The sequence below is a fragment of the Phocoena sinus genome, chromosome 11 (assembly GCF_008692025.1).
Source record: "Phocoena sinus isolate mPhoSin1 chromosome 11, mPhoSin1.pri, whole genome shotgun sequence".
Classification (NCBI taxonomy): domain Eukaryota; kingdom Metazoa; phylum Chordata; class Mammalia; order Artiodactyla; family Phocoenidae; genus Phocoena; species Phocoena sinus.
In genome coordinates, this window is record NC_045773.1 from 39,586,090 (window position 1) to 39,610,328 (window position 24,239).

Here is a 24,239-nt window from a genome sequence, read left to right on the forward strand (position 1 = left end):
CTCCAGGTATGCAACTAAAATGTGGCTCTGGCCTGAGCAGAGGGGCTCGTGCCATGGCACTGCCTCAGGGTGTTGCAGTGGGTGGGACTGTGAGCTGGCCTGGCACAGGAGGGCTTCCTGGAGGAGGAGGAGGTAGCACCCAAGAGGCTAAAGATGAGACCTGCAAATCGTGTGGGGGTTTGGACCCCAGGCTAGGGTCTCACAGTTCACAGCAAGGAGGGAGTAAGCAGGGAATGAACAAGGAACCAGCACCTCAGGTCCCAAGCCCGTATTCATGCAGCATCTTACCCTTTGCGTAGTGGGCTTCTAACTAGATTGGAGGACCACAAGGACAGGTGGGAACCTGAGGGTCAAGGTGGGTGGAAGTTGACTTGATCACAGGGCTTTATAGAGAAGAGGATGAGGAGGGACCCTAGTCTGTGCTGTGTGGTGGGTTGTCTTTGGTGTCTAGTCTGAGCTCCTCAGGGCAACAGAGGCTGGTTGGCTGAGGGATGTTCCCTGCCTTCTCCTCCCCCACTCTTCATGAGCAATTCTTCCTCCTTTTGATAGAATTCAGGGCTACACAGAGGGCCTGGAAGCTGTTACCTTTCTGGTCATTGACCTGGAGGAGCTCTGGGGGCAGATGGGGTAGGAGATGGAAAGGGGACTCGGGGAACATGGCAGAAAGGACAGTATTTGATAGCTTTTCTTAGCCAAAAGGTGGCAAGACTGCCTGGGTAAGGCCACGACTGGTGTGTGCACAGGACAGTAGGAGAGACAGCTTTCTCTCCCCTCTGAACAGGACAATAATGCCAGTTTGCTTTATTTTAAAGAACTCTCCCTTCCCCAGCCCGGCCCACGGAAGTCGGGGCAGGTGCAGTTCAAGACTTAGTTCTGGAACCCACTCCAGGGACTCGTGGCTGCCCCTGCGGAGGTACCACCAGAAAGTAGTCACCAACACCAGGCTTGTCTCAGCCTCTCGACTCCTTGGGCTCTTGTGGCCTTGAGCAAATTTACAGATAATTTACAGGAACTAGTGAGAAAAGCTGAGTTGACATATCTTCAGATTTCCTTCCGCACATGCCCCATGTTCTGAACTGTGTGTTCTGCTGTCCTGTTGCTCAATGTTGAGGTCCTGAGGGCCCAGATCTGCAGCTCCAACTGCATGCCCCCACTCACCTGGTCTACCTGCCCTTGGTTCAAGTGTGTTTCCTCCGTGTGGGCCTCGGTTTGCAATTTCTCCATTGCTGGAACTTCCCCAGTGTTTTGCTCTTGCAAGCAGGGCGGGTGTAAATATGCTTGTACTTTGAATTTTCTTTTGTATCATTGACTTGGGACCTTATCTTGAGGAGCAGAGGTGATAGGTAATTTATTGCTCTCGTTTTGTGCCCAGCCCTGATTTGCTGCCCTGACTGCCCACCATGGCTGTGCATGGGGCGGGGGGATGCTGTCACCAAACGCTGTGGGAGGAGGCCAGGGGCGTCTCTGGGAAGATGGAAGCTGTGAAGAGGTGATGCAGAACCTCAGCCCTGGGGTCGTGGGAGAGCCCTTCAGGGAGCAATGGGAAGGGGTGGCCTCATCAGAGGGATCAGGCTGGGCGCAGGTTTTCCCCACAGTGAGTAGCTGATGCACTGCGCTGTGGTTGCTTGGGAGCCCTGACCAACCGGCCAGAAATTGTGCAAACAGCCCAGGACTCAGCAGCACTGGCCTGGCCCTCAGGATGCAGGGCCTTGCCTAACTTGTTTTTCTCTCAGCTTAGCCAATGCTGAGGTTTTTGTTTTTTTAAAAAATAAATTTATTTTTGTTTGCGTTGGGTCTTTGTTGCTGCGTGTGGGCTTTCTCTAGTTGCAGTGAGCGGGGGCTACTCTTCGTTGGGTGTGCAGGCTTCTCATCGTGCTGGCTTCTCTTGTTGTGGAGCACAGGCTCTAGTCGCACAGGCTTCAGTAGTTGTGGCACGCGGGCTCTATGGCGCAGGCTCAGTAGTGGTGGCACATGGGCTTAGTTGCTCCGCAGCATGTGGGCTCTTCCCGGGCCAGGGCTTGCACCCGTGTCCCCTGCATTGGCAGGCGGATTCTTAAGCACTTGCGCCACCAGGGAAGTCCCAACGCTGAGGTTTTTCTGCAAGTTTCCTCATTCTTACTCACCATCGGGCTGTGTCTGCAGGATCCCCTCCTTCTCTCCCCTGGGACTTGCAGAATGGGTCACATTTGCCCAAAAGTCATGCACAGGAGTGACAGAGCCCCCACTGGCAAGCAGGGTCTTTTACTTCTATTCGGGGCCTGCCTGGAGACAGACAGTTGCCTCTGCACCCCAAGTCCCAAGCGCAGTCCTGAGATACATCTGTGTCCTTAGCCAGGCGGGCTGCCAAGTCCAGGCAGAGGGCACAGCTTCCTGGAAGTGTTCCAGCTCTTACATGGGGATATTGCTAGGCGTCGCTGAGGGATTATCATCCCATTTTACAGGTGAGGACACCAAGGCTCAGAGCTGCCAGTAAGTGTCAGAGTCAAGATAGGAACCCAGGCCTGACTGACTCTGACCACCTCTGCACTCCATCTCCAGTGAGGGAGACAGGTTGAAGGGTGGGGTCCAGCAGTCTGTCTGAGGAGGGCTACCAGATGAAAGCACTTGCAGAGCCATGTGGGCAGAGGAGGGGTAGTGACAGGTCCCCACCTCTGTCCATCTGTCTGCTGTGGTTTTACCTGGCCCAGGTCCTGAGGACGATGAAAGGGAAGCTTCCTGAGGCTTCTGAGGTGAGACCACACTGAAAGTGGAGCTGGATCCCATAGTCTGGCAGTTCTGCTTCCTTGGTGTCTGTCTTAGTGGGCCATGGATTTGGGGGCTGGGTGCAGACTCTTCCCCGCCTCTAGCCTTGGCAGCTTCTCTTTTTGGCACACCGACCTGGTGGCACATGGGATGGCGGTGGCTGGCTATCAGAGGGACCGCCCTGTGGCATTGGCCTGGGTCTCTGGTCTCAGCCCCCTGTGGCCCTCACCCTGGTGGGTTTTGAGGTGCCTCCGTCTCCTTCCCTGCCCACAATTTTTGAGCACCAAATCTGCCAGGCCTCAGGATCCTGAATGGCTCAGACACTGCAGGGCTGCTTTCACCCCAAGTGATCAGTTGTGGAGAGCAGACTCATTGGCGAGATGACTGGGTTGAGGGAGAGAGCGCAGCAGGTGGGCATGCAGGTGCCTTGGAGGAAGGACTCACTGCAGAAGCTGCTTCCGGGCTTTGTAGATGAAGAGAAATTCTCCCTGGGGAGCGGAAGCAGTGGTGCTGTGTGAGCAGGAATGCTGAATGACGGGTTCCTGGATGACAGGCAGGCATTGAATACCCCACTGGGTTTTGGCGCTGTCCCACCTGCCAGGGGAATTCCCCCGCAGAGTTTAGCCAGGGCCGTGGCAGCTCCAGCTTTATATCTGATGGTGCACATCAGGGTAAATGCTGGCGAGATCCCGTGGCGTCTCCCTGAGCACTGACAGGCCTAGGGAACTGGGCATGCCAGCGCTGGTTAGAGACCACGGTCTGGGGGTGCCCAGGGAGCTCTCTGCTGCCAGGAGCCTGGGAAGGCACATCTGATGCTGGGCCTGGAAGGAGGGGCCCACTGGGAGGGGTCCGGCCTCCTCAGACACTGCTCCTTGCCTTTCAGTTTGCATGACCAACTGCCCGACGCTCATTGTCATGGTGGGGCTGCCTGCCAGGGGCAAGACCTACATCTCTAAGAAGCTGACCCGCTACCTGAACTGGATTGGCGTGCCCACGAGGGGTGAGACTCAGCCTTGGCTTTCCAAGGGGGCTTTGGGACTTTGTGGGGGAGCGGGGAGGAGTGAGAAGGCTGGACTGCCACAGAGCCTGGGGGTGGGTCAAGGTCAGGGGTTGGGGAGGGATGCTGTTGTGTGAAAACTGAGCCTCTCCCTTCCCCCAGAATTCAACGTTGGCCAGTATCGCCGGGACATGGTCAAGACATACAAGTCTTTTGAGTTTTTCCTTCCAGACAATGAAGAGGGCCTGAAAATCAGGAAGTGAGTTTGTGTGCGTATGTGTGTTTGTTTATGAAGAAGGCCCTGGAGCCCAGTTGCTAGTGATGACCAAGCCGTTCCTGAGACCTGGCCTTGCCCTACCCTGTGGGCTGTAACAGGGCTAGTTTCTTGACCTCCCAGGATGTGGTGGGGATGAGGATGTGCTGGGTTTGGGGACAAAGGGAGTGGGTATTTGGCCCCTTGGTGGCTCGCCCTGCCCTGCCCTGTGGGATATCTGTGGGAGGGGAGCGTGGAGCTTCAGGGAGATGGTAGAGGCTTAGCCAGGGCCCGTTGGCTTACCCCAGGCCATCCATGGGGATGGGCTCTGATAGGGAGGGGAGCCCTAGGTGAAGTAGAGATACAGGCCTCAGGGGTACGGCAGAGTGGGACTGGGACTACCTCCTGACACCTTCTCGCAAAGCCAGAAGGACCAGACCCAGAACTGGGGCGTTTCCTCCCTTGCCCCAGGATAAGCCTCCTACTGGTATTTGGAGGCTGCTTGTCATGTTCTTGGTATGTGTTGGGTAGGCCTTGGCTTTCCTTTGAAGTTGCCTCAGTGTTGCTGGGTGACGAGATGGAAATTTGCATATGATACCCACTCTCCCTCTCCATTCAGACTTGAATTGATTGCTTTCTCCAGAAAAACTGAGCACCAGCTGTGGTCTGAGGAGCTATGCTATGCTGTACTCGGCAGGTGTCAACTGAGGGATCAAGAAGCTTCCTGCCCTTGTTCTGGGCCCAGCGGTTGTGGGAGGGCTTTGAGCAGAGGTTGGCCCAGCTCTAGTGACCTTCCCAAATCAAGCCCCAGGCCAGAAGCCCCTGGTTATTGCTGTGGTTGACCTGCTCCCTCTCTGGCCACCAGGGGGCAGGAGTTCCCCATCGTGGGGCTTGGCCCTTCCGTGCCTCTGCTGTTGAGTCAATGGGGCAGGGCGGGCTGCTGCAACCAGAGGGGAAGTGGAGTCTGACATTCAGGTCTCTGGGGCCGAACTGTGAATTGTGGGTAAAACTCAAGGGTAGGCCCTCTGTGATAACGACCCAGACGAAAGTGAGGGTACTGATATTTGAACCTACTGTGTGCTGTGTGTGTGTGATGCCCATTGCCGCCCCCTGCCCACCAACTTAAAGATGAGGAAATTGAGGCTCAGCAGTCTCACACAAGATCCCAAGTAACTTCACAGAGTCCAGACTTAAATCTAACCCCATGTACCACTAAAAACTGTCCGTCCATCATTCCAGAAGTACTCAATTTGTAGATCAAAGGTTGCATCAAATGCAAATTCTGCAACAACCTTAAGCTGTGGGCACTCATTAGCTGCTTTGATCTTCCCTACAGTGGGCTGTGGTGCCTCACTCCCCTAGATGCTGAGACTGAGGTCAGGAAGTGGTGGTATTGTCCGGGATCCCTCAGGGTTTGATTTGAAGCCAGGCCTGTCTGAATCCAGAGTGTTTGTGGGGAGAAGAAGGAAGCTAGCCTTCCCAGAGGTCGCTGGTCATTCTGCTTAGACTGCCCATTGAAGGTAGGAGCATTGGGATTAATTCTCATGGCGAAACCCAGACTCAGAGGAGGTAAGGAAGCTGGTCTAGGGTTACCCAGCTGGAACAGAGGCCCCAGCAGTAGAAGCTGGGGGCAGATTCACGCGTGCCTCTCTGTAGGCACACCCTCTGGCTGTTCCTAGAAAGTCTCCCTCGTGTATCCAAAGCCTGGGTCTGGCCCCTGGGCCATGGGGCCATTTCCCATTAACCAGCCCCAAATGTCCCACAGATAATTGGCAAAATAGAAAGATCAGACTTTTTAAAAATGGGAAACCTGGGAAGAGAAGCCTGCATTTCCCAGAGGCCCAGGTACGTACACATTGTTGAGCTTCCTAGAGCTACACGATGTGGAGGTCTGTCCCTAACACTGGGCACAGTGGAAGATCTAGAAGAGGGCATGTACAGCCATCTGTACATGTGCAGGTGCTCCCTCTTTATGTACACATGGGTATGCGTGTAAATACACACCAGGCACCCTCATATATGTGCACACAGTCACATACTGCAGGAAGGTGTGTACACATACCGTATGTACACACGTGGGCGTTCACACACGTGCATATCCTCCTGACACCAACTGGTGTCCAACAGTTCAATTGAATTAAATTCTGACCCTGTCTACCTGCAGTTAGCATCAGTTCCCACAGGTTAAGGACTCAGTCCCTCAAGACTGACCCCACTTCACACACCAGTGACAAGTCTCGGCGGGGGGCACCCGTACTTCTAACTGGCTATAAGTTGGGGGTTCCCACAACCCCCTCTTCTGCAGGTTACTGTTCCAGCTCACAGAGCTCAGGAACATACTTGAGTTGTGTTTACTGGTTTATTATGAAGGATACAACTCGGGAACAGCCAAGTGGAAGAGGTGCACAGGCAAGGAAGGGGGCAGTGTGGGGAGCTTCCAGCCGTCTCGGGGTCTGGCACCCTCCCAGCACCTCATCTCGTCAACCTGGAAGCTCTTCAACTCTCATCTCATCATTCAATTCATCTTCAGCCCCCACCTCCCTTCCTGGAGGATGGTGGCAGGGCTGAATGTTCCAACCCTTTCACCACTTTCTGGTGATCAGCCCCATGCTGAGGCTGTCTAGGGGCCCCAGCCTGAGTCGCTACATTAGCATCAACTCAGGTGTGATTGGAAGGGGCTCCTTGTGAATGACAAAAATCACTCCTATCACTTAAGAAATTCCAGGGGTCTTAGGAGCTCTGCCAAGAACCCAGGACAAAGACCAAATGTATTTATCAAACCACATACACCCTCTAGTATGTGCACAGCTGCACTTCCACAGGGGCCCAAGGAATGCTCACAGGTGCTCACTCACAGACTTACACATACACATATCCACCCATGCATGCACGTGTGTGCCCATCCACACTCACACCCACACGTGTGCAGGCTCCCAGGCTGTTCCCCCAGCATCTCCACCTGGGCCCTGAGATCCCTCCTACTTGGTGCAGCCTCAGCCAGAGCAGCCCACAGAGATCTTAGCCCAGAACATGGGGCTCTAAATGTGGGTGGCAAGAAATGGCCCCAGCCATGCTGAAACTGCAGAAATGTGTCTCGGGGATGTGGGGGGCTCTGAGAAGCTCTGGTTCTTTATGTCTCAGTGCAGAAAGAATTCAGCGAGAGACAAAGTGATAGATAAGTGATTTATTAGAATAGGACACTTGTGAGGTTTACAAGTGGGTGGGCAGGAGGGCACTGTGCCCAGAACTTAGTAGGCTAGTTTTATAATCAAAGGGAGAGTGAGGGGGGGAGAAGACCACCTGCTTCCTCATCCTTGAGTAGACATCAAGCTTCCATCATCAGCTCCTCCTCCACGTGGGGGTGGGGGGCGGAGTTTTCTTGTCCCTAGTGGTCAAACTGGGACTGTCATGGCGCAATGGAAATGAGCAAAAAGGTGGTAATATATACTAAAACATGGTAAATCAGCTCAGGTTTCAGTATAATGTCACCCTTTCCTTATACTTTTGTTTTTAGTGAGCACAAAGGAGCATGTCCTAGGAATCATTAACTTACCACTGGGCAGGAGGTGGGTTTCATTCCACCATTGTTTTATTGTCTGGGGGCATGTCTCATGCTTCTGTTGCATGGTTTTGTGGTTAAGCAAACCTGCTTTCTTGAGTGATCATTTTCTTATAGAGGTCTCCCATACTTTTTCCTTATGATCCCTTAGTGGGATTAACTAGTCACCTACTTTGTCCCTTTACTCTGTCCTTATCAATGCCAGCTTCCTGGACTTTCAGAATTCAGGTTTTTTGGCAGAAGAAAGCACTTTGGGGTCTTAATTGAAAGGCCTAATAGAGCACAGAAAGGTCACAAGGAGGCATAAGAGCAGAGCTCCTTCCAGTGACCTGGACTCAGCTCTGCCCCCAGTTTCCTCATGACCCCAGCAGTCTGGTCGGCCTCTGTTTCCATGCTTGGGCACACTGGCCTGGCTTGGCCTGGCACAGTCCTTTGATGCACTAGGGGTTTACACACAAAATCCCAAGATCAAACAAATGGGAGATCTAACTTTACTTTTACATCAAAAAAGTACAGGTAATAGTGTTTGGGAGGAAAAAATTTCCCTTCTTACCTTCTAGGTTCTTTGGCTGGTCTAATAATTAAATTGACATGACACAGATTAACAGGACAGAAAAAAAGTTTAATAGCACGTATACCTCCTACACACGTGTGAGAGACCTGGGAAGCCCTCCCCTTAAATACCATCTTCAGCTGAAGAGAAAAGAAGATGTTGTGGGTGAGGAGTCAGGAGAATTTACCCGGAAAAGCTCAGTAAACGAGGGTAAGGTTGTTATGCAGACTTAAATCTATGCCTTCAGGGAATTCCCTGGCTGCGGACTTGGAGCTTCCACTGTCGGGGGCCTGGGTTCAATCGCTGGGAACTGAGATTCTGCAAGACGTCTGGCGTGGCCTAAATCAAGCAGTCACTCAATCTGTGCCTTCAGGAGTGATAATAGTTTCTAGAGATAAAGATCATCTCCCTCCTCCTGGTACAGCGATGGAGACCCCCTTACAAATGGAGATTTCCCTTATACTTGTAAATGTCTCTCAAAAAAGGGTAACTTCTACTCATGTTTTCAGAGCTGCTCCCGTGTCTGCAGAGTCTTAAAAATAATCAGCCTAAAATAATCCTTATGCCAAAGAGACATATTTTGGGGTGGCAAATTCTGCTCCCCTGCATAGATAAAAAGTCAAAGTGATTTATCTATCTTCGGACCTTATAGGGGAAATGGATAAAGTCAGAAAGATCCTTATATGTGGCAATCCATTTTGCAGCAATAAACGGAAAGGCTGAGATGTCTGAGGACAGACAGTGTAGTCAGTGGTCAGTCATGGTGAGGGTTTTGCCCTTCCAGAGCACCTGTGGACTCGGGTGCGAGAGGCAGAGACACGGCACCCTCCTCCAGAAGGGATCATGTAGGGTGTTCTTGGTCCACTGAAAGAAATGAACAGTCTAAAAGTTGAGACTTATGTTTTATTCAGTGAACAAAACTGAGGACTTAAGCCTAGAAGACAGCCTCTCAGATAACTGAGGGACTGCTCTGCAGAGGTAAGGTAGGTGCCATGTGTGGGCTCATTGAAATCATTCCTTTGATATGCACCTCAGCTCTCTGGGGCCAGTGTCCTGTTCTTTCCCATTCTGAGTCCCCTGAGGGGGCCCCATTGGGGGTGGCTGCAGTGGCTGATAGCTTGATGGCTGCAACACCTTTTGTTTGCTGATACATCAGGTGGCATTCTTAGTCCACATCTCCCTTCTAGAAAGGAAAATTGAACATTAAGCTTAATGCTGCCTTGGGGGCCAGCAGTACTGTCTCTCCTTTCCCACCACCTGCACCGCCTGCCTTGCCCCCAACACACACACAAGGGAGAGTCTGGTTTTAAAAGCGCTTATTTTGATAGTCAGGGGAAATGCATGACACTTAGAAATCATGAATATGGCAAAATGGTAGGCTGGATTTGTACATGATGAGATGAAGAAGGAAAGTACAGAAAAGTGGTATTTCAAAAAGTATTCCTGTATGTATACCAAGGGGGAAAGGGGGTGGTGGGATGAGTTGGGATATTGGGATTGACATATATACACTATTGATACTATGTATAAAATAGATAACTAATGAGATCCTACTGGTATAGCACAGGGAACTCTACTCAATGCTCTGTGGTGACCTAAATGAGAAGGAAATCCAAAAACAGGTGATACATGTATACGTATAGCTGATTCACTTTGCTGTGCAGTATAAACTAACACAATGTTGTAAAGCAACTATACTCCAATTAAAAAAAAAAAAAAGTTCCTGATGGCCAGAAACACATAGCCTTCCACCTACAGGAGCAGGGTTGCCAAACACTGAAAATCTTCCCAAGGAAAGAGAAACCTTGAGAAGAGAGAAGGGGGCCCAGGGGCTGCCCCGTCTCCTATCTGGCATAGGATATATCCCTGACCTACTGCTCTGCAGCAACAAGTCAGGTGCTTGGCTGACCTGTGTTTTCTTTTCTGAAGGCAGTGTGCCCTGGCAGCCCTCCGAGATGTTCGGCGGTTCCTTAGTGAGGAGGGGGGGCATGTGGCGGTGAGTATAACACCCTGGTGGTATCTGGGAGTGACATATGGGAGCCCACATACTTCTACCCCTTTACTTATCAGGCATCTGGAGGGGAAGGCAGGGTGTATGTGGCCCTAGATACCCCTGGGTGCCAGCCCCTGGGAAGAAGTCTGCAGCTGCTGTGCTGGAAGAAGCCAGAGGCCAGATGTGGGCCAGGAATTTCCCTCTGGGCTTGTGGTTGTGTTTGACCCTGCTGGACTTCCCTCTGAATACTCACATTCTTGGCCACTCCACAAGTTAGAGGTGTCATGTTACCTAAGTCTTTAGCAAATGTGATTTCTCCTGGTGTGGAGAGCATCCAGCTCAACATTTGGTGGCTATTCCAGGAATCAGTTGAATGCTGGGTAAGGGAATTCCCCCTCTGTGTTGGCCCCTCCTGTCAGATGGACAGGTGGGACAAGGCTGAGCAAGGGTGTCTGCAGGAAAGGGCCCTACCCCAGCCCTATGTAGTCAAACACGGGCTATTTTTTCCTTCCTTTTTCCTTTTGAAGGCATGCATCCTGGAGCTCCGTCCCCCAGCCCCATCTAGATCAGTTGCCCTCTAGGTCTGTCTGTGGCACAGCTGTCATCCTGGGAATTTCCTTCTCTTCCCTCCTGAGTTGAATGCCCTGCTCTTGGATCCCATGTCTTGCTTTTCCTTGCTTTACTGACTTGTTTTGTTGGAGCACATCCTCTAATAGCTTTCTGAGAAAGGTACTTGGGAAGTAAATTTTGTGAGACTTTGCATGTCTAGAAATGTCTTTTCTTTATCCTCACATTTGATGGATGGGTGGAAAGAACGTTTGTTTTAGAATTTTCATGACATTGCTCCATTGTATTATGGCTTCTAGAGTGGCTGTGGGAAAGTCTGATGTCATTCTGATTTGCTGATCCTCCTTAAAAGTTTTTTTTCGCTAGGGAATTCCCCGGCAGTCCAGTTGTTAGGACTCCATGCTCTTTCTGCTGAGGGCCTAGGTTCAGTCCCTGGTCAGGGAACTAAGATCCCACAAGCTGCACGTTGCAGGCAAAAAGAAGTTAAAAAAAAAAAAAGAAAAGGGCTTCCCTGGTGGCGCGGTGGTTGAGAGTCTGCCTGCCAATGCAGGGGACACGGGTTCGTGCCCCGGTCCGGGGAGATCCCACATGCCGCTGAGCGGCTGGGCCCGTGAGCCATGGCCGCTGAGCCTGCGCGTCTGGAGCCTGTGCTCCGCAACGGGAGAGGCTACAACAGTGAGAGGCCCGCGTACCGCAAAAAAAAAAAAAAAAAAGAAAAGTTTTATTTCCTAGAGGAAACTGGGGGCTTCTCATGCCCCTTCCTCTGGGGAAGCTTTTAAGGGTCTTCAAGGTGATGTGCTTTATGGTGGGTCTTCTCCGCAATGCTGGGTCCTTGGGGGGACCCTTTCCATCAGGAAACTCTTCTCCAGCAGCTCAGAGAAATGTCATATATTTTACTTTGTTAAACCACCCCCGCTGCTTTCTCACAACTGAGTCCCCACTCCCCTCCCATCTTCTTCTTTTTTTAAAAAAAAATAAATTTATTTATCTTTTATTTATTTTTGGCTGCATTGGGTCTTCATTGCTGCACGCAGGCTTTCTCTAGTTGCGGCGAGCGGGGGCTACTCTTCATTTTGGTGTGCATGCTTCTCTTTGTGGTGGCTTCTCTTGTTGTGGAGCACGGGCTCTAAGCTTGCAGGCTTCAGTAGTTGTGGCTCTCAGGGTCTAGAGCGCAGGCTCAGTAGTTGTGGCTCGCAGGGTCTAGAGCGCAGGCTCAGTAGTTGTGGTGCACAGGCTTAGTTGCTCCGCGGCATGTGTGATCTTCCCGGACCAGGGATCGAACCTGTGTCCCCTGCATTGGCAGGCAGATTCTTAACCACTGCACCACCATGGAAGTCCCTCCCTGTCCTCATTTCTTGAAGTTCCTTTTATTCTTTTTGATTTAGTCTTTGTTTTTCATGTTAGAGGTTTTGCTGGAGCATCCAGTGAGCTCTGGTCAAATGCCCTTTGTAAAAAGTTATGCTCTAAAAGCTGCTTGGGTGGGCTGCCCCTGAGTGCTGGGCAGGCCCCAGGGAGGGTCACAGCCTGCCTGGAGGAGGCAAGGAGGGGGTCTGGGGCTCCACTTGCACCACCAGCCAGTCCTCCCGTTTCTTCTGCACACTTGTCTCGTTTTTCAGAGATGCCTGTGCCCTGTTCCTGACTACCGTGGTTCTGCACAAGCAGGTGTGCTCTGGTTGGTGTAGGTTTGTGTTTGGTTTTCTCTGTTTCTCTGAGCCAGTTACCATGTGTCTATCTTAAAAAACTGTGTTGACATTTCCCATCTCCTCTCCTCTCCTGTTCCCATTTTACTGGGGTGACAGGATGGAGTGGAAGTAAACATGGGTTTAGTTCTACAAGTTTAACTAGTTTCACTGGAAGTCTTGTGAGTGAGTGCCTGCTGCCCTGCTTCCAGCTTCCTTGGGGTGCTCCCCAAGGAAGGGGAGGACCAGCCCAGCCATTGCATGTCTGAAGAAGATTGGCCTGGCGGATGGCCGAACGGCAACTGGTCCTGATGAGAAATCCAGTCCCTGTGCTACAGCTGTCGGGTGGCCTCCCACCCTCTCCAGGACCAGAGGCTGAGTTAACCCCATTTTGGTCCTAGGTTTTTGATGCAACAAATACCACCCGAGAACGGAGAGCGACCATCTTTAATTTTGGGGAACAGAATGGCTACAAGGTGAGGCCTCCTTGGCTTACCTCCTTGGTTGGGCTGTGGCACGTTCAGGCCCTCTGGGGCCACTTTCTCGGCCTCCTGAGGCCCACTGGCCTCAGGCAGGTGGGCTCCTGAGTGGATTTGGGATATTGATTTTCTCTCCACCTGGAGTTATCTTTCTGAGGAAGTGGGGGTCTTGGTGGGAGAGTCCTTCATAGGGCGGCACCTGCTTTGGTTCTGTGCTCCTTGACCTGACCCCAGCCCCTGAAGAAGGGCCTCTGGGCAGCATGGCCCTCAGTGGGTAGGTAGCTCCGGGGAGCCAGGCTCAGGGCCCTAAATATGTCTCTGGTTCCTTCCCTCCTGCCCACCCTGGTCTTTGCTGCAGACCTTTTTTGTTGAGTCCATCTGTGTGGATCCTGAGGTCATAGCTGCCAACATCGTGGTGAGTGGTGCATCTGACCTTGTGGGAGCAGTAATACAGCCAAGATGGCCTGTGACAGTGAGGTCCATCTCCAGGTTAGGCTGGTGCCTGGGCCGACCTTAACTTGGTCTTCTTGAACATTGTGGGTAGGGGGGGAAGGCGGTAGATCTCTGGGTTGGGTGGGAACTGCCCACCCGATCACAGTCCCTCATCCCCCAAAGATGAGGGACTGTGATCACAGGATGTTCAGTAATACTCTCTTAGCACTGGTATGGGAGCTGGGACCAGGGAGCCACTGGGCTCTTCCTAATGGGACCAGTGCCCCTGGGAGGCCAATCCTCCTGCCCAGCCTCCCCACAACCCAGCATCCTCCTTGGTCTCCGACCTGCTTGGCCTCTGGCCCTGATGTGTCCTTGCTCTGTGCCTGACCCCGGCAGCAAGTGAAACTGGGCAGCCCTGACTATGTCAACCACGATAGCGATGAGGCCACGGAGGATTTCATGAGGCGCATCGAGTGCTATGAGAATTCATATGAGTCGCTGGACGAGGACCTGGACAGGTGAGGCAGGGCAGCACTGTGTCCTTGGCTGCGGTGGGTGGTAGGTGGGGTCCACTCAGCTGCCTCCTGTGGCTCCTCAAGGTGGTGGCTGAGGGACCACCTCCGCGGGCAGAGATGGTCTGTCCTTTTTTGTTTCTTTCCTCGGGGTGGAAATCATGGCCCAGGGGTGACTTGCAGAACCGTAGCTGCTTTATCTGGAGCTCTGTGAGTCACAGTTTTCTGCTATTTCATCAGAAAATCAAGCCTGTTTTCTATTCAGAGGGTCTTCCCACAAGGCTTTTGCAGACAGTACACGCTCTTCTTTCAGTGGGTGGTCTGTATTTTGAGAAGGGGAAGGGGTGCCCAGACCCTGCCCACTAACAGCTAGCAGTAACCAGTGCTTGTGAGCCCCGCCCGCCTCCCTCTGGAACAGGGATCTGTGGGACTGAGTGCTGGGTGGGGACAGCAGCCAGCCACCGGCAAGCTCTTTCCGTAAAGGCTCAGGTGGTAGGTATTTTAGGCTTTGGGGGCATACAGTCTCTGTTGCAGCTACTTAACTTTGCCATTTAGTACTAAAGGAACATAGACGATACGTAAATAAATAAGCATGATTGTGTTCCCATAAAACTGTATTTACAAAACCAGGCTGAGTTTGACTTGCCATAGTTTGCCAACTCCTGTATTATAGCAGAAATGGGGGCAGTGGTTAAGTGAATAACACTTAAGTAATTAACACTTAAGTAATTAAGTTAACTTTAATAACTGAATAAAGTATTACACAGTCCTTATAAATCATGCTGAAGAGACATGGGAAAGTGTATGTTATGTAGCATTAAGTGAAAAGGGTGGAATATGAACTTGTACTTGGGTTGTTTATAATTACGTATGAATATATAGTTACGAACGAAAGAAGTCAAGTGACTGCTGGGGGGATGTTTTCTGGGATGTTTGAGGGACAGTCCCTGGACTGAGTCCCCTCAGCGAGGCTGGCACTGATCCGGTGCTGCTGCCCCGGCCTCTGTGGTTCTCCTGGTCTCCCCCCAGCATGGCATTGCTCCTTGTGGCTCTGTTCTCCATGCTGCAGGACTGCACTGGTCCAAAGCAGGGAAAGCGGCGGAGCTGGGCTTATTGGCTGCTGCCACCAGCACCATCCTCCTGTGCTTCTTGTCTCGTCCACCTGCTGCCTGGTGTGGGACATGGCAACCACTCGGCACACACACATGACCCGGGCTGGGTTCTTGGGGGAGGGTTCGCTGGGGGAAGGAAAGGCCAGGCCCATGGATGGCTGACCAGGAAGACTGGAGGGGAAGCGCGTTTGCCAACTACTCCCAGGTCAATCCTGGAAAAACTGTCTCTTGTTCACCTTACAGATAGTACGTTGAGAGCTCATAGGTAGGCAAGAGGGGCCCGGGGGACATAGAGCAGCGATGAAGGTCCCGAGGTGGTAGGACTGGCCCCTCGCTTTGAATGTCACCTTTTGGGAGCATGATGAGTGTGGAGCACCTCTCACGGGGTTTGTCTGTATGTCATGCGTGTCGTGTTGCTCCCACCTCACCCCCATCACTCGCGTACCAGCTGGCAGGCCTGTGTGTTGTGGTCTCAAGCCTGGTGGGGTCAGAGATGCAAGGCTCTGAGGATGGTTCCTGGAGCTGGCAGGGCGTGGCCTCAAGGACCCCGGTCACACTCACAGGCTTCTCTCTACCCTCTCTGGAAAGGGATCTGTCCTACATCAAGATCATGGACGTGGGGCAGAGCTACATCGTGAACCGTGTGGCTGACCACATCCAGAGCCGCATTGTGTATTACCTCATGAACATCCATGTGACGCCCCGCTCCATCTACCTCTGCCGGCACGGGGAAAGCGAACTCAACCTCAAGGGCCGGATTGGCGGGGACCCAGGACTGTCCGCCCGGGGCAGGGAGGTCAGCGTGTGTGTGTGTGTGTGTGTGTGTTTATTTCTGTGTGCATGTGCGTGTGCTGGTGCTGGACTCCATCTAACATGCAATCCAGGTGGATGACCTCATTCAGTCTGGAATGTTCCCATTCTGTAGGGAAGGTCACCCGGCAGATGCCTGAATCTCTGGCTTGCACGCGAGCTCTCACCAGCTGGTTCCCTTTCCCTGGAGAGGCATGCCATTCTGGGAGTGAGCTGAGTCCCTACAGTGTAGCTGATGCTATGCCACAGTCCAGGGGAGATACTGAAACCTCAGTGGGAAGGTCATACAGCCTAGGGCACATGGTCGGGGGGTGAGCACTGGCAGGGGACCTGATGAGCCACAGCTGGAGCTACACTGAGGATCTCGGAAGAATGCACAGGGACAGCCCTTGTGGGTGTGGGTGTCGGTGTCATTGAGAGTTAGTTCGTGTTTTTTACCAAAACTGTTTTCTCTAAGGCTGGGCCCCATGGACCCTTTGAGGGCAGCCCAGGACCTGTGCATCTGAATTTGCTTGTGATGTGTTTCAGTTTGCCAGGGGTCTGGCCCAGTTCATCAGGGATCAGAACATCAAGGACCTAAAGGTTTGGACAAGCCAGATGAAGCGGACAATCCAGACGGCTGAGGCCCTGGGTGTGCCTTATGAGCAGTGGAAAGTTCTCAACGAGATTGATGCGGTAATCACCATCTCTTCCCTCCCCTGCCCAGCTCTGGGCACAGCTGCACTCACCCAGGGTGACAGTGTTGAAGGGGGTCAGGGAGAGCTTTCTCTTTAACATTTCATTATTGTTTAGGGTTCTGATTCATCCCTCCCTCCTTCCCTGCCTCCCTCCTTCCCTTCTTTTGTATATAACTATCTAGGTGTACAAAGTGATGATTTGATGTATGTATGTATTGCGAAATAATTATCACAGTAAGTTTAGTTAACATCCATCACCACATAGTTACAAATTTTAGTTTTCTTGTGATGAGAACTTTCAAGACATACTCTCTTAGCAATTTTCAAATATATGATACACATTGTTAATTATAATCACCATGCTGTACATTACATCCCCAGGGCTTATTTATCTTATAACTGGAAGTTTATACCTTTTGACCCTCTTCAGCCATTTTGCCTACCAGCTGGCTTGTCATGCTTTTAACTGCCACTTTCAAATCAAGAAAACCTCAAAGGGAAAAATGATGCCATATACCAGTTTCACCTCCTTGGGCTTCCCTTCACTTCAGGATCTTGGCCCCTTAGGTCTTCTCTGCCTTGTGGCTGTAGGGTGATAGCAAACAGATTTTTAATTAATTAATTTATTTATTTCGGTTTGGCTTTTCTAGTAGCTCTCAGTGGAGTGTTAGTCTAAAACAAGCTAGTCTACCATTGCCTGATATGGAAGTCTCGAGATCAGATTTGAATCCTACAAAGATCACCCCAACTGATAGAATTGTTTTGTTGGGATGAGGTGGGGGGACAAGCCGGAGAAGGGAGACTAGTTAGAGGTCCTTGCAATGGCCTGGTGAGGTGATGACATCTGGAACTTGGGTGGCGGCAGTGAAAAAGGAGTAGATGGACTTGAGGGATGTTTCTTCATTTATTTATCACGTATTTATGTGAGGCTACTGTGTGCTAGGAACTGGGCCAGGTGCTGGGGACCAAGATCCTAATGAAAGGATAGAGGTTGTTGATGCCCAACCAGGGGTCTAAAAAGGATCTAGGATGGCTCCAGATTTCCAGCCACTGGGAAGGGTTCTGGGGCAAGGAAGGTGATGAGCTCAGCTGAGGGCAGGAACTAATCTATTTTGTTCACCACATCGTAAGTGCTCAGTAAATATGTAGTGAATGAAAGGAAGACGTTCCCGGGAGATGTTCAAGAGCAGATACCCAGGAGCCAATCCGATCTCCAAAGAGAGGTGGGGCTTGGGCATCCCCCCCACAGACATGGTGCTTGAAACTGTGGAATGGATCAGGTGGCTGAGGGAGGTAAAGTAGGACCCAGGACAGAACGCAGGGGAACCCTGGCATTTAAGGGGCTGTGGAGGAAGCTATGGACAGGTGTCTGGTGAGGTGGAAGGGAAACCAGGCTGATGGGGTCATGGGAGTCAAGGCAGAGAGGAGGAGGCAGTGGTCAGTGGGGTGAGATACCATAGGGAGGGGGAGTGAGGCCAGGCTCCAAACTGACCATTGGGATGTCATAAGACCACTGGGATTCTTGGCATGAGCCTACTGGGTTAGTGCCCGGTGGGAATGGGTGGGGAAGTGAGTGGGGGGCAAGGGACTCAGAGTCAAGGGAGACTTGGTCGTGTGTAAGCTGATGGTGAGGGGCTGGTAGAAAGGGAGAGGATGAGACGACAGGAGGCCCTGAGTGGTGGCGGAGGCCCAGATTCCAGGGTATCAGTAGAGGAGAGGGGTGCAGGTGGCTATAGAGTACTGTGTCTCAGAACTTCATGGAGGTTTCACTCAAGAGTGAAAGGAAGGAGGAGTTTCCAGTGGGCATTAAGCAAAGGGGAAGAGTTGGCTTGTCTGGAGACCAGGAGTCTTCTGTGCCCCCTTGTCTGTGTTCTGGGGGCGATCCTCCACCCCCAGCAGATGGATGCAGCTGTGGAAAAGGTAGACACTCATTCAGCTCGCGAGCTTGTTCAGTTGTGTCCCTATGGATGAGATGGAATCAAGTTGGACAGAGGAGGTGAGGAGTAGGGAGGAAGATGATGAAGCCACATGCCGTGGAATCCATCCCCACTGGAAAAGACTGGGGAAGGGAAAGGGGGCGTCCATGGCATTATGAGATGGGAGGGGCCACAGGCACAGCATTCATGTAGGGAGCCAGGCCAGGAAGGCTGACAGTGGGCTGTTAACCAGGGACATCTCCAGAGGGTCCCTTGGGAGCTTGGGCCACCTGGCCTCATGGAGGAAGCCTCTTTGTGAATAAGATCTTGTCCCCCATCTGGTTATTGCTGGTCCACAGAAAACCTGTGACCATTCTTTTATTTGCTCTAGTACTTTTTCAGTTGATTATCTTAGCTTTATCTCAGGGAGCTGTCATATCTTCTGAAATAAGGATAATCCAGTTGTTACCTCCCCAGTTTAAGTGCCTTGTGTTTCTGTTGTATATTCTTTTTTTTTTTAGAAAGTCTATTTATTATTTATGAATTATGATTATTTTTTGACTGCATTGGGTCCTTGTTGCTGCACGCGGGCTTTCTCTAGTTGTGGTGAGTGGTGGCTACTCTTCGTTGCGGTGAGTGAGCTTTTCATTGCAGTGGCTTCTCTTGTTGTGGAGCATGGGCTCTAAGCGTGTGGGCTCAGTAGTTGTGGCACGCAGGCTCTAGAGCGCAGGCTCAGTAGTTGTGGCGCACAGGCTTAGTTGCTCTGCAGCATGTGGGGTCTTCCCTGACCAGGGCTCGAACCTGTGTCCCCTGCATTGGCAGGTGGATTCTCAACCACTGCACCACAAGGGAAGCCCTGTACTTTTCTATATGGTTGAAAATTTTCAAAAGAAAAAGTTTGTGTATCTCATTAATTTCAACTTTAATTATATCATTCAAATTTTGTCTTTTTTTTCTGTTTGATCATCATAAATCAATAGTTGAATGTTAAATACACTCTAATTATAATTTTGTTGATTTTTCTTGCATTTTCAAGAATTTTGCATTATTTTAGCTTTTTTTCTTCACATATTTTGATGTTTTATTATAAAGTAAAGTTCATGACTTAGGAATTTGTGGGACATAAAAGGAAACAGATGGCCACTCCAATTAGGTTAATTCAATGAGGATTTATAAAAGGACCTTTTTTCAAAGGTAATGGGCAGGATATAGGGACCTCGTAACAACAGGGACCATTGCTTCCCTTGGGCAGAGGAGAGAGAGGATATAGGAACCTGGGGACAGGGAGCAGTGAGTAAAGGGCAGCCTGGTGGGATGGAACCTTGGGTGAGGGCCTAGACCACTGAAAGCAACTTCTTCAGGAGGGAGTCAGAATAAACATCTCAACCTCACTCTCCTCCCTCCCTGTGACCTCCTGCCAGTGTTCCCCATGGCCTAGCCCAACAAGACATTAGTAGCCATGGGAGCCTTGTAGATGCATGCACAAAGGTCAGCCTCTTGGGGCAGAGAGCAGGTGGAGAAGCAGAAGGATATGGAGGGGCAAATGAGAGGAAACAGCACAGACTTCCTTCTGTTTCAGCATGTAAAAATGCTGTTCCATTGTTGTCTTCTTCTTTTTTTTTTTTTTTTTTGGCCGCACTGGGTCTTCACTGTGGTGCGCAGGCTCTTCATTTTAGCATGCGGGCTTTTCTCTAGTTTCGGCATGTGGGCTTCTCTAGTTGTGGCGCGCGGGCTCTAAGGGCCACGGGCTCAGTAGTTGTGGTGCGTGGGCTTCTCTCTAGTTGTGGTGCATGGGCTTAGTTGCCCCGTGGCATGTGGGATCTTCGTTCACCAACAAGGGATCAAACCCTTGTCCCCTGCATTGGAAGGCGGATTCTTAACCACTGGACCACCATTGGACCACCTCTATTGTCTTCTGGGTCACACTGTTTTCTAGCAAGGAGTTTTCTGTCATTCTTATCTTCGTTTTATATATAACGTATCTTCTTTTCCTCTATTTTCTCTTTATTATTGATTTTAAGCAATTGGATTATGATGTGCTTTGGTATGTTTTACGTTATGTTTATCCTGCTTGGAGTTCATTGAGATTCTTGGATTTCTGGGTTTCTAAATATGAGTTTGAAAAAAAATTTAAGATATCATTTCTTTAAATATATTTTCTGCTACCCTGTCTCCTACCCTGGACTCCAACTTCTTGTATGTTAGACCGTTTGGTATAGTGTATAGAACCTATGGGATAATCCCACAGGTCACTGAGCTTCTGTTCATTGTTTCTCAGTCTTTTGTTCTTTCCAGGTTTCTGTTTGGCTAGTTTCTATTGCTATATCTTCAAGCTCACTTATCTTTACTGCTGTTTTTGTTCAACTCATCCAGCATCCAGTGAACTTTATATTTTAGGCGTTATGTTTTTAAGCTCTAGGGGTTCAGTTTTGTTCTTTTTTGTGTCTTCTTTTCTTGTGATGCTCTGCAGTCCAGGAAGTGCCTGCAGTAAATTGCTGCAGTCGTAGACTCCTTGTGTCCCTTCTAGAGGATCACAGCCCTGCTCTGCCTGTTGTCTAGTGTCTACAAACAATTGTTGCATACATTTTGTCTAGTTCTTTTGAATTGTTTATGTTGGGCCGAGAGCAAATCTGGTACCAGTTACTCCACTGTGGCTCAGCCTTCATTTTGGATGTTTCCTGTTTCAATATAAAACACTTTTTGCATGGATTTATACTTTGACGAATTTGAATATTATCATCCCTGCTTTTCTTTTTCCAATTTTTTTTTTGTAAAATGCACATAACATAAAATTTATCATCTTAACAACCATTTTTACGTGCACAGTTCAGGGGTATTAAATACGTTCAGAATGTGCAGTCATCACCACCATCCATCTCCAGAACTCTTTTTTTTAATAGTTTTATTTTTGTAATCATGTTAATGTTTATAAATTTATTTACTTTTTAAATATTTATGTAGGTTGCACCGGGTCTTAGTTGCGGCATGTGGGATCTTTGTTGTGGCATGCGCACCCTTAGTTGTGGCATGCAGATTTATTTATTTATGTATTTATTTATTTATTTACTTTATGTTTGGCTGTGTGGGGTCTTAGTTGTGGCACGTGGGATCTTCTTTACTTCATGCATGCGGGATCTAGTTCCCTGACCAGGGATTGAACCTGGGCCCCCTGCATTGGGAGTGCAGAGTCTTACCCACTGGTAAGTCCCCATCTCCAGAACTCTTTTCGCCTTATAAAATGGAAACTCTATACCCATTAAACAATAACCCCCATTTCTCCTCCCCACCCAGCCTCTGACAACTACCATTTTACTTTCTGTCTCTTTGATTCTGTCTGTATGATTTTTCTGTCTCTAAGTATGTCACATAAGTGGAATCATATAGTATTTGTCTTTTTGTGACTGGTTTATTTCACTTATCATAATGTCCTCAAGGTCCATCCATGTTGTAGCATATGTCAGAATCATATTTTTAAGCTTGAATATGGTTCCATTTATGTATATACCACATTTTGCTTATCCATTCATTTATCTATGGACATTTGGGTTGCTTCTACCTTTTAGCTATTGTGCATCGGGCTGCTATGAACATGGGTATATAAATCTCTCTTTGAAACACTGCTTTCATTTCTTTTTGGTACCTATGTAGAAGTGGAATTGTTGGATCATATGGTAATTCTATTTTTATGCTTTTTTTTTTTTTTTTTGCGGTACGCGGGCCTCTCACTGTTGCGACCTCTCCCGTTGCGGAGCACAGGCTCCAGACGCGCAGGCCCAGCGGCCATGGCTCACGGGCCCAGCCGCTCCGCGGCATGTGGGATCCTCCCGGACGGGGAACGAACCCGCGTCCCCTGCATTGGCAGGCGGACTCTCAACCGTTGCACCACCAGGGAAGCCCCCCGCTATGCTTTTTTCCATAGCAACTGCACCATTATACTTTCCTACCAACAGTGCACGAGTGTTCTGATTTCTCCACATCTGTGCCAACACTTGTTATTTTTCTGTTTTTTGTTTTTTTTTACAGTAGCCATTCTAATGAGTGTGAGGTGGTATCTCACTTTGGTTTTAATTTGCCATCCTTGCTTTTTGTCCATGTTTTTTTTGTTATGCCTACTCCCTTTTATTTTTAACCTTTTTCTGTCATTTCTTTAGATGAAAGGAACATATCTTTGGTTTATTTTTTGGCCTGAGAGCTTTTTTCATTTAGAAATCTAAACCCATTCATATTTATTATTACAATCGCTATCTTTGTCCTTTTTTTTCCCCAGTACCTTGCAGATTTCTTTTCATCTCATTTTTTTTTTTTTCTTTATAAGCATCATCTTTTCTGTGATTTGGAAGGCAAGCAGTGTTTTTATTCCAGTAGTCATTACCTTACAGCTTTTCAAAAACATTCTTAAGGAGAATGCTTGTAAATAAAGGAATAACTAAAATATACTTATCAAAATTAGTAACAGGAAAATAATTCTTGATTCTGTTGGGAATTATGAGGATGTGTTATTTCCATTTGTTTCCTTTCTGCCCTTTTTTTTTTTTACTGTAATTGGGCAGAGTATAGCATCATGTTTTTTTTTTTTTTTTATCTGTTGTAGCTCTTCTTTAGAACTGATGAACTCTTTCAAAAGAGTAAGCAATTTCTGTGACCCGTTTTATAGCTCATTTAACCCATTTTGTGGGCTTTCATCAGCTGTGGCTGGTGGGAGTTACAGGAGGTTTCCAGCCCTGATTTCTTTCTTGTGCAAATAGCAGCTCCCTGACGCAGGTTAGGGGTCTGGTGTCTGCCTTCCAAGGGCACAGATATGGCTGGAGCATTTGGTTTCTCAGAGAAGCCTTGGCAGCCCTGATCTTTTTTTTTTTGAGGTTAATCCGATTATTTTCCTAGATACACTGGATTCCCTTCTTTTTCTTTAGTTTGGTAACTATTCTAGTATCTATGATCTGTTAGTCATCTTTCCATGTTTATCTTTGTCCTTTCCTCTGTTCTGGTAAACAGCCTTGGGCTAGTCTTCTGTTTTAACGTTGTGATTTTTTTCTTAGCCCAATCCACAATTTACTGTCTTATTTTTCCTTTTTTGAAACAACAGCTTTATCGAGTTATGATTCACATATGATACAGTTCACCTGTTTAAATTGTATGATTCAGTCGTTTTTAGTATATTCACAGAGTTATGCAACCATCACCACAATCAATTTTAGAACACTTTTGTTGTTCCAAAAAGCAACCCTGTACCCATACCCCCATTTCCTTCCAGTCCTTCCCCCCCAGCCCTAGGCTACCACCAATCTGTTTTCTGTCTCTATAGATTGGCCTGTTCTGGACATTTCATTCCTCCTGTGGTAGAATGTATCAGTATTTTGTTCCTGTATATTGCCGAATAATATCCCATTGTATGGATATACCACATGTTATTTATCCATTCACCAGTCGATGGGCATGTGGGTAGTTGCCATTTTTTGGCTTTAGGAATGATGTTGCTCTGAATGTACAAGTTTTTGTGTGGACATGTTTTCATTTCTCTTGGGTAGATAGCCAGGAGTGGAATTGCTAGGTCATATGTTAACTCTACGTTTTTTTGTTTGTTTTTTTTATTTTGGCTGTGCTGTGTGACCTGTGGGATCTTAGCTCCCTGACCAGGGATTGAACCCAGGCCCTTGGCAGTGAAAGCACAGAGTCCCAACCACTGGGACACCAGGGAGTCCCCCATGTTAACTCCATTTAAGCTTGTTAGAAACTGCCAGGCTGTTTGCCAAAGTGGCCGCACCATTTTACATTCCCACCAGCAGTGTGTGAGGGTTCTGATTTCTCTGCATCCTCCTTATCACTTGTCATTATCTGCCTTTTTTTTTTTTGTGGTATGCGGGCCTCTCACTGTTGTGGCCTCTCCCATTGTGGAGCACAGGCTCCAGACGCGCAGGCTCAGTGGCCATGGCTCACGGGCCCAGCAGCTCCGCGGCA

General features: G+C 49.3%; 1 protein-coding gene across 7 annotated transcripts in view; it reads left to right on the forward strand.

Annotated features, from left to right (window-relative positions):
• Window positions 1-24,239, forward strand: part of PFKFB4 (6-phosphofructo-2-kinase/fructose-2,6-biphosphatase 4) — a 47,286-nt gene that overhangs the window by 5,994 nt on the left and 17,053 nt on the right. For 6 of the 7 annotated variants that reach the window (XR_004352358.1, XR_004352359.1, XM_032650417.1 and 3 more), the window contains exons 2-9: window positions 3,626-3,742; window positions 3,902-3,998; window positions 10,034-10,100; window positions 12,745-12,819; window positions 13,181-13,237; window positions 13,654-13,775; window positions 15,470-15,677; window positions 16,220-16,366. Coding sequence is in view for 5 of the 7 variants with exons in the window: in XM_032650417.1 (XP_032506308.1) it covers window positions 3,626-3,742; window positions 3,902-3,998; window positions 10,034-10,100; window positions 12,745-12,819; window positions 13,181-13,237; window positions 13,654-13,775; window positions 15,470-15,677; window positions 16,220-16,366 (890 nt within the window). In the remaining 2 variants the exon portion in view is untranslated. Of the gene's footprint in view, window positions 1-3,625; window positions 3,743-3,901; window positions 3,999-7,506; window positions 7,559-10,033; window positions 10,101-12,744; window positions 12,820-13,180; window positions 13,238-13,653; window positions 13,776-15,469; window positions 15,678-16,219; window positions 16,367-24,239 lie in introns of all 7 variants that reach the window. The other variant, XM_032650421.1, reaches the window with a different exon arrangement.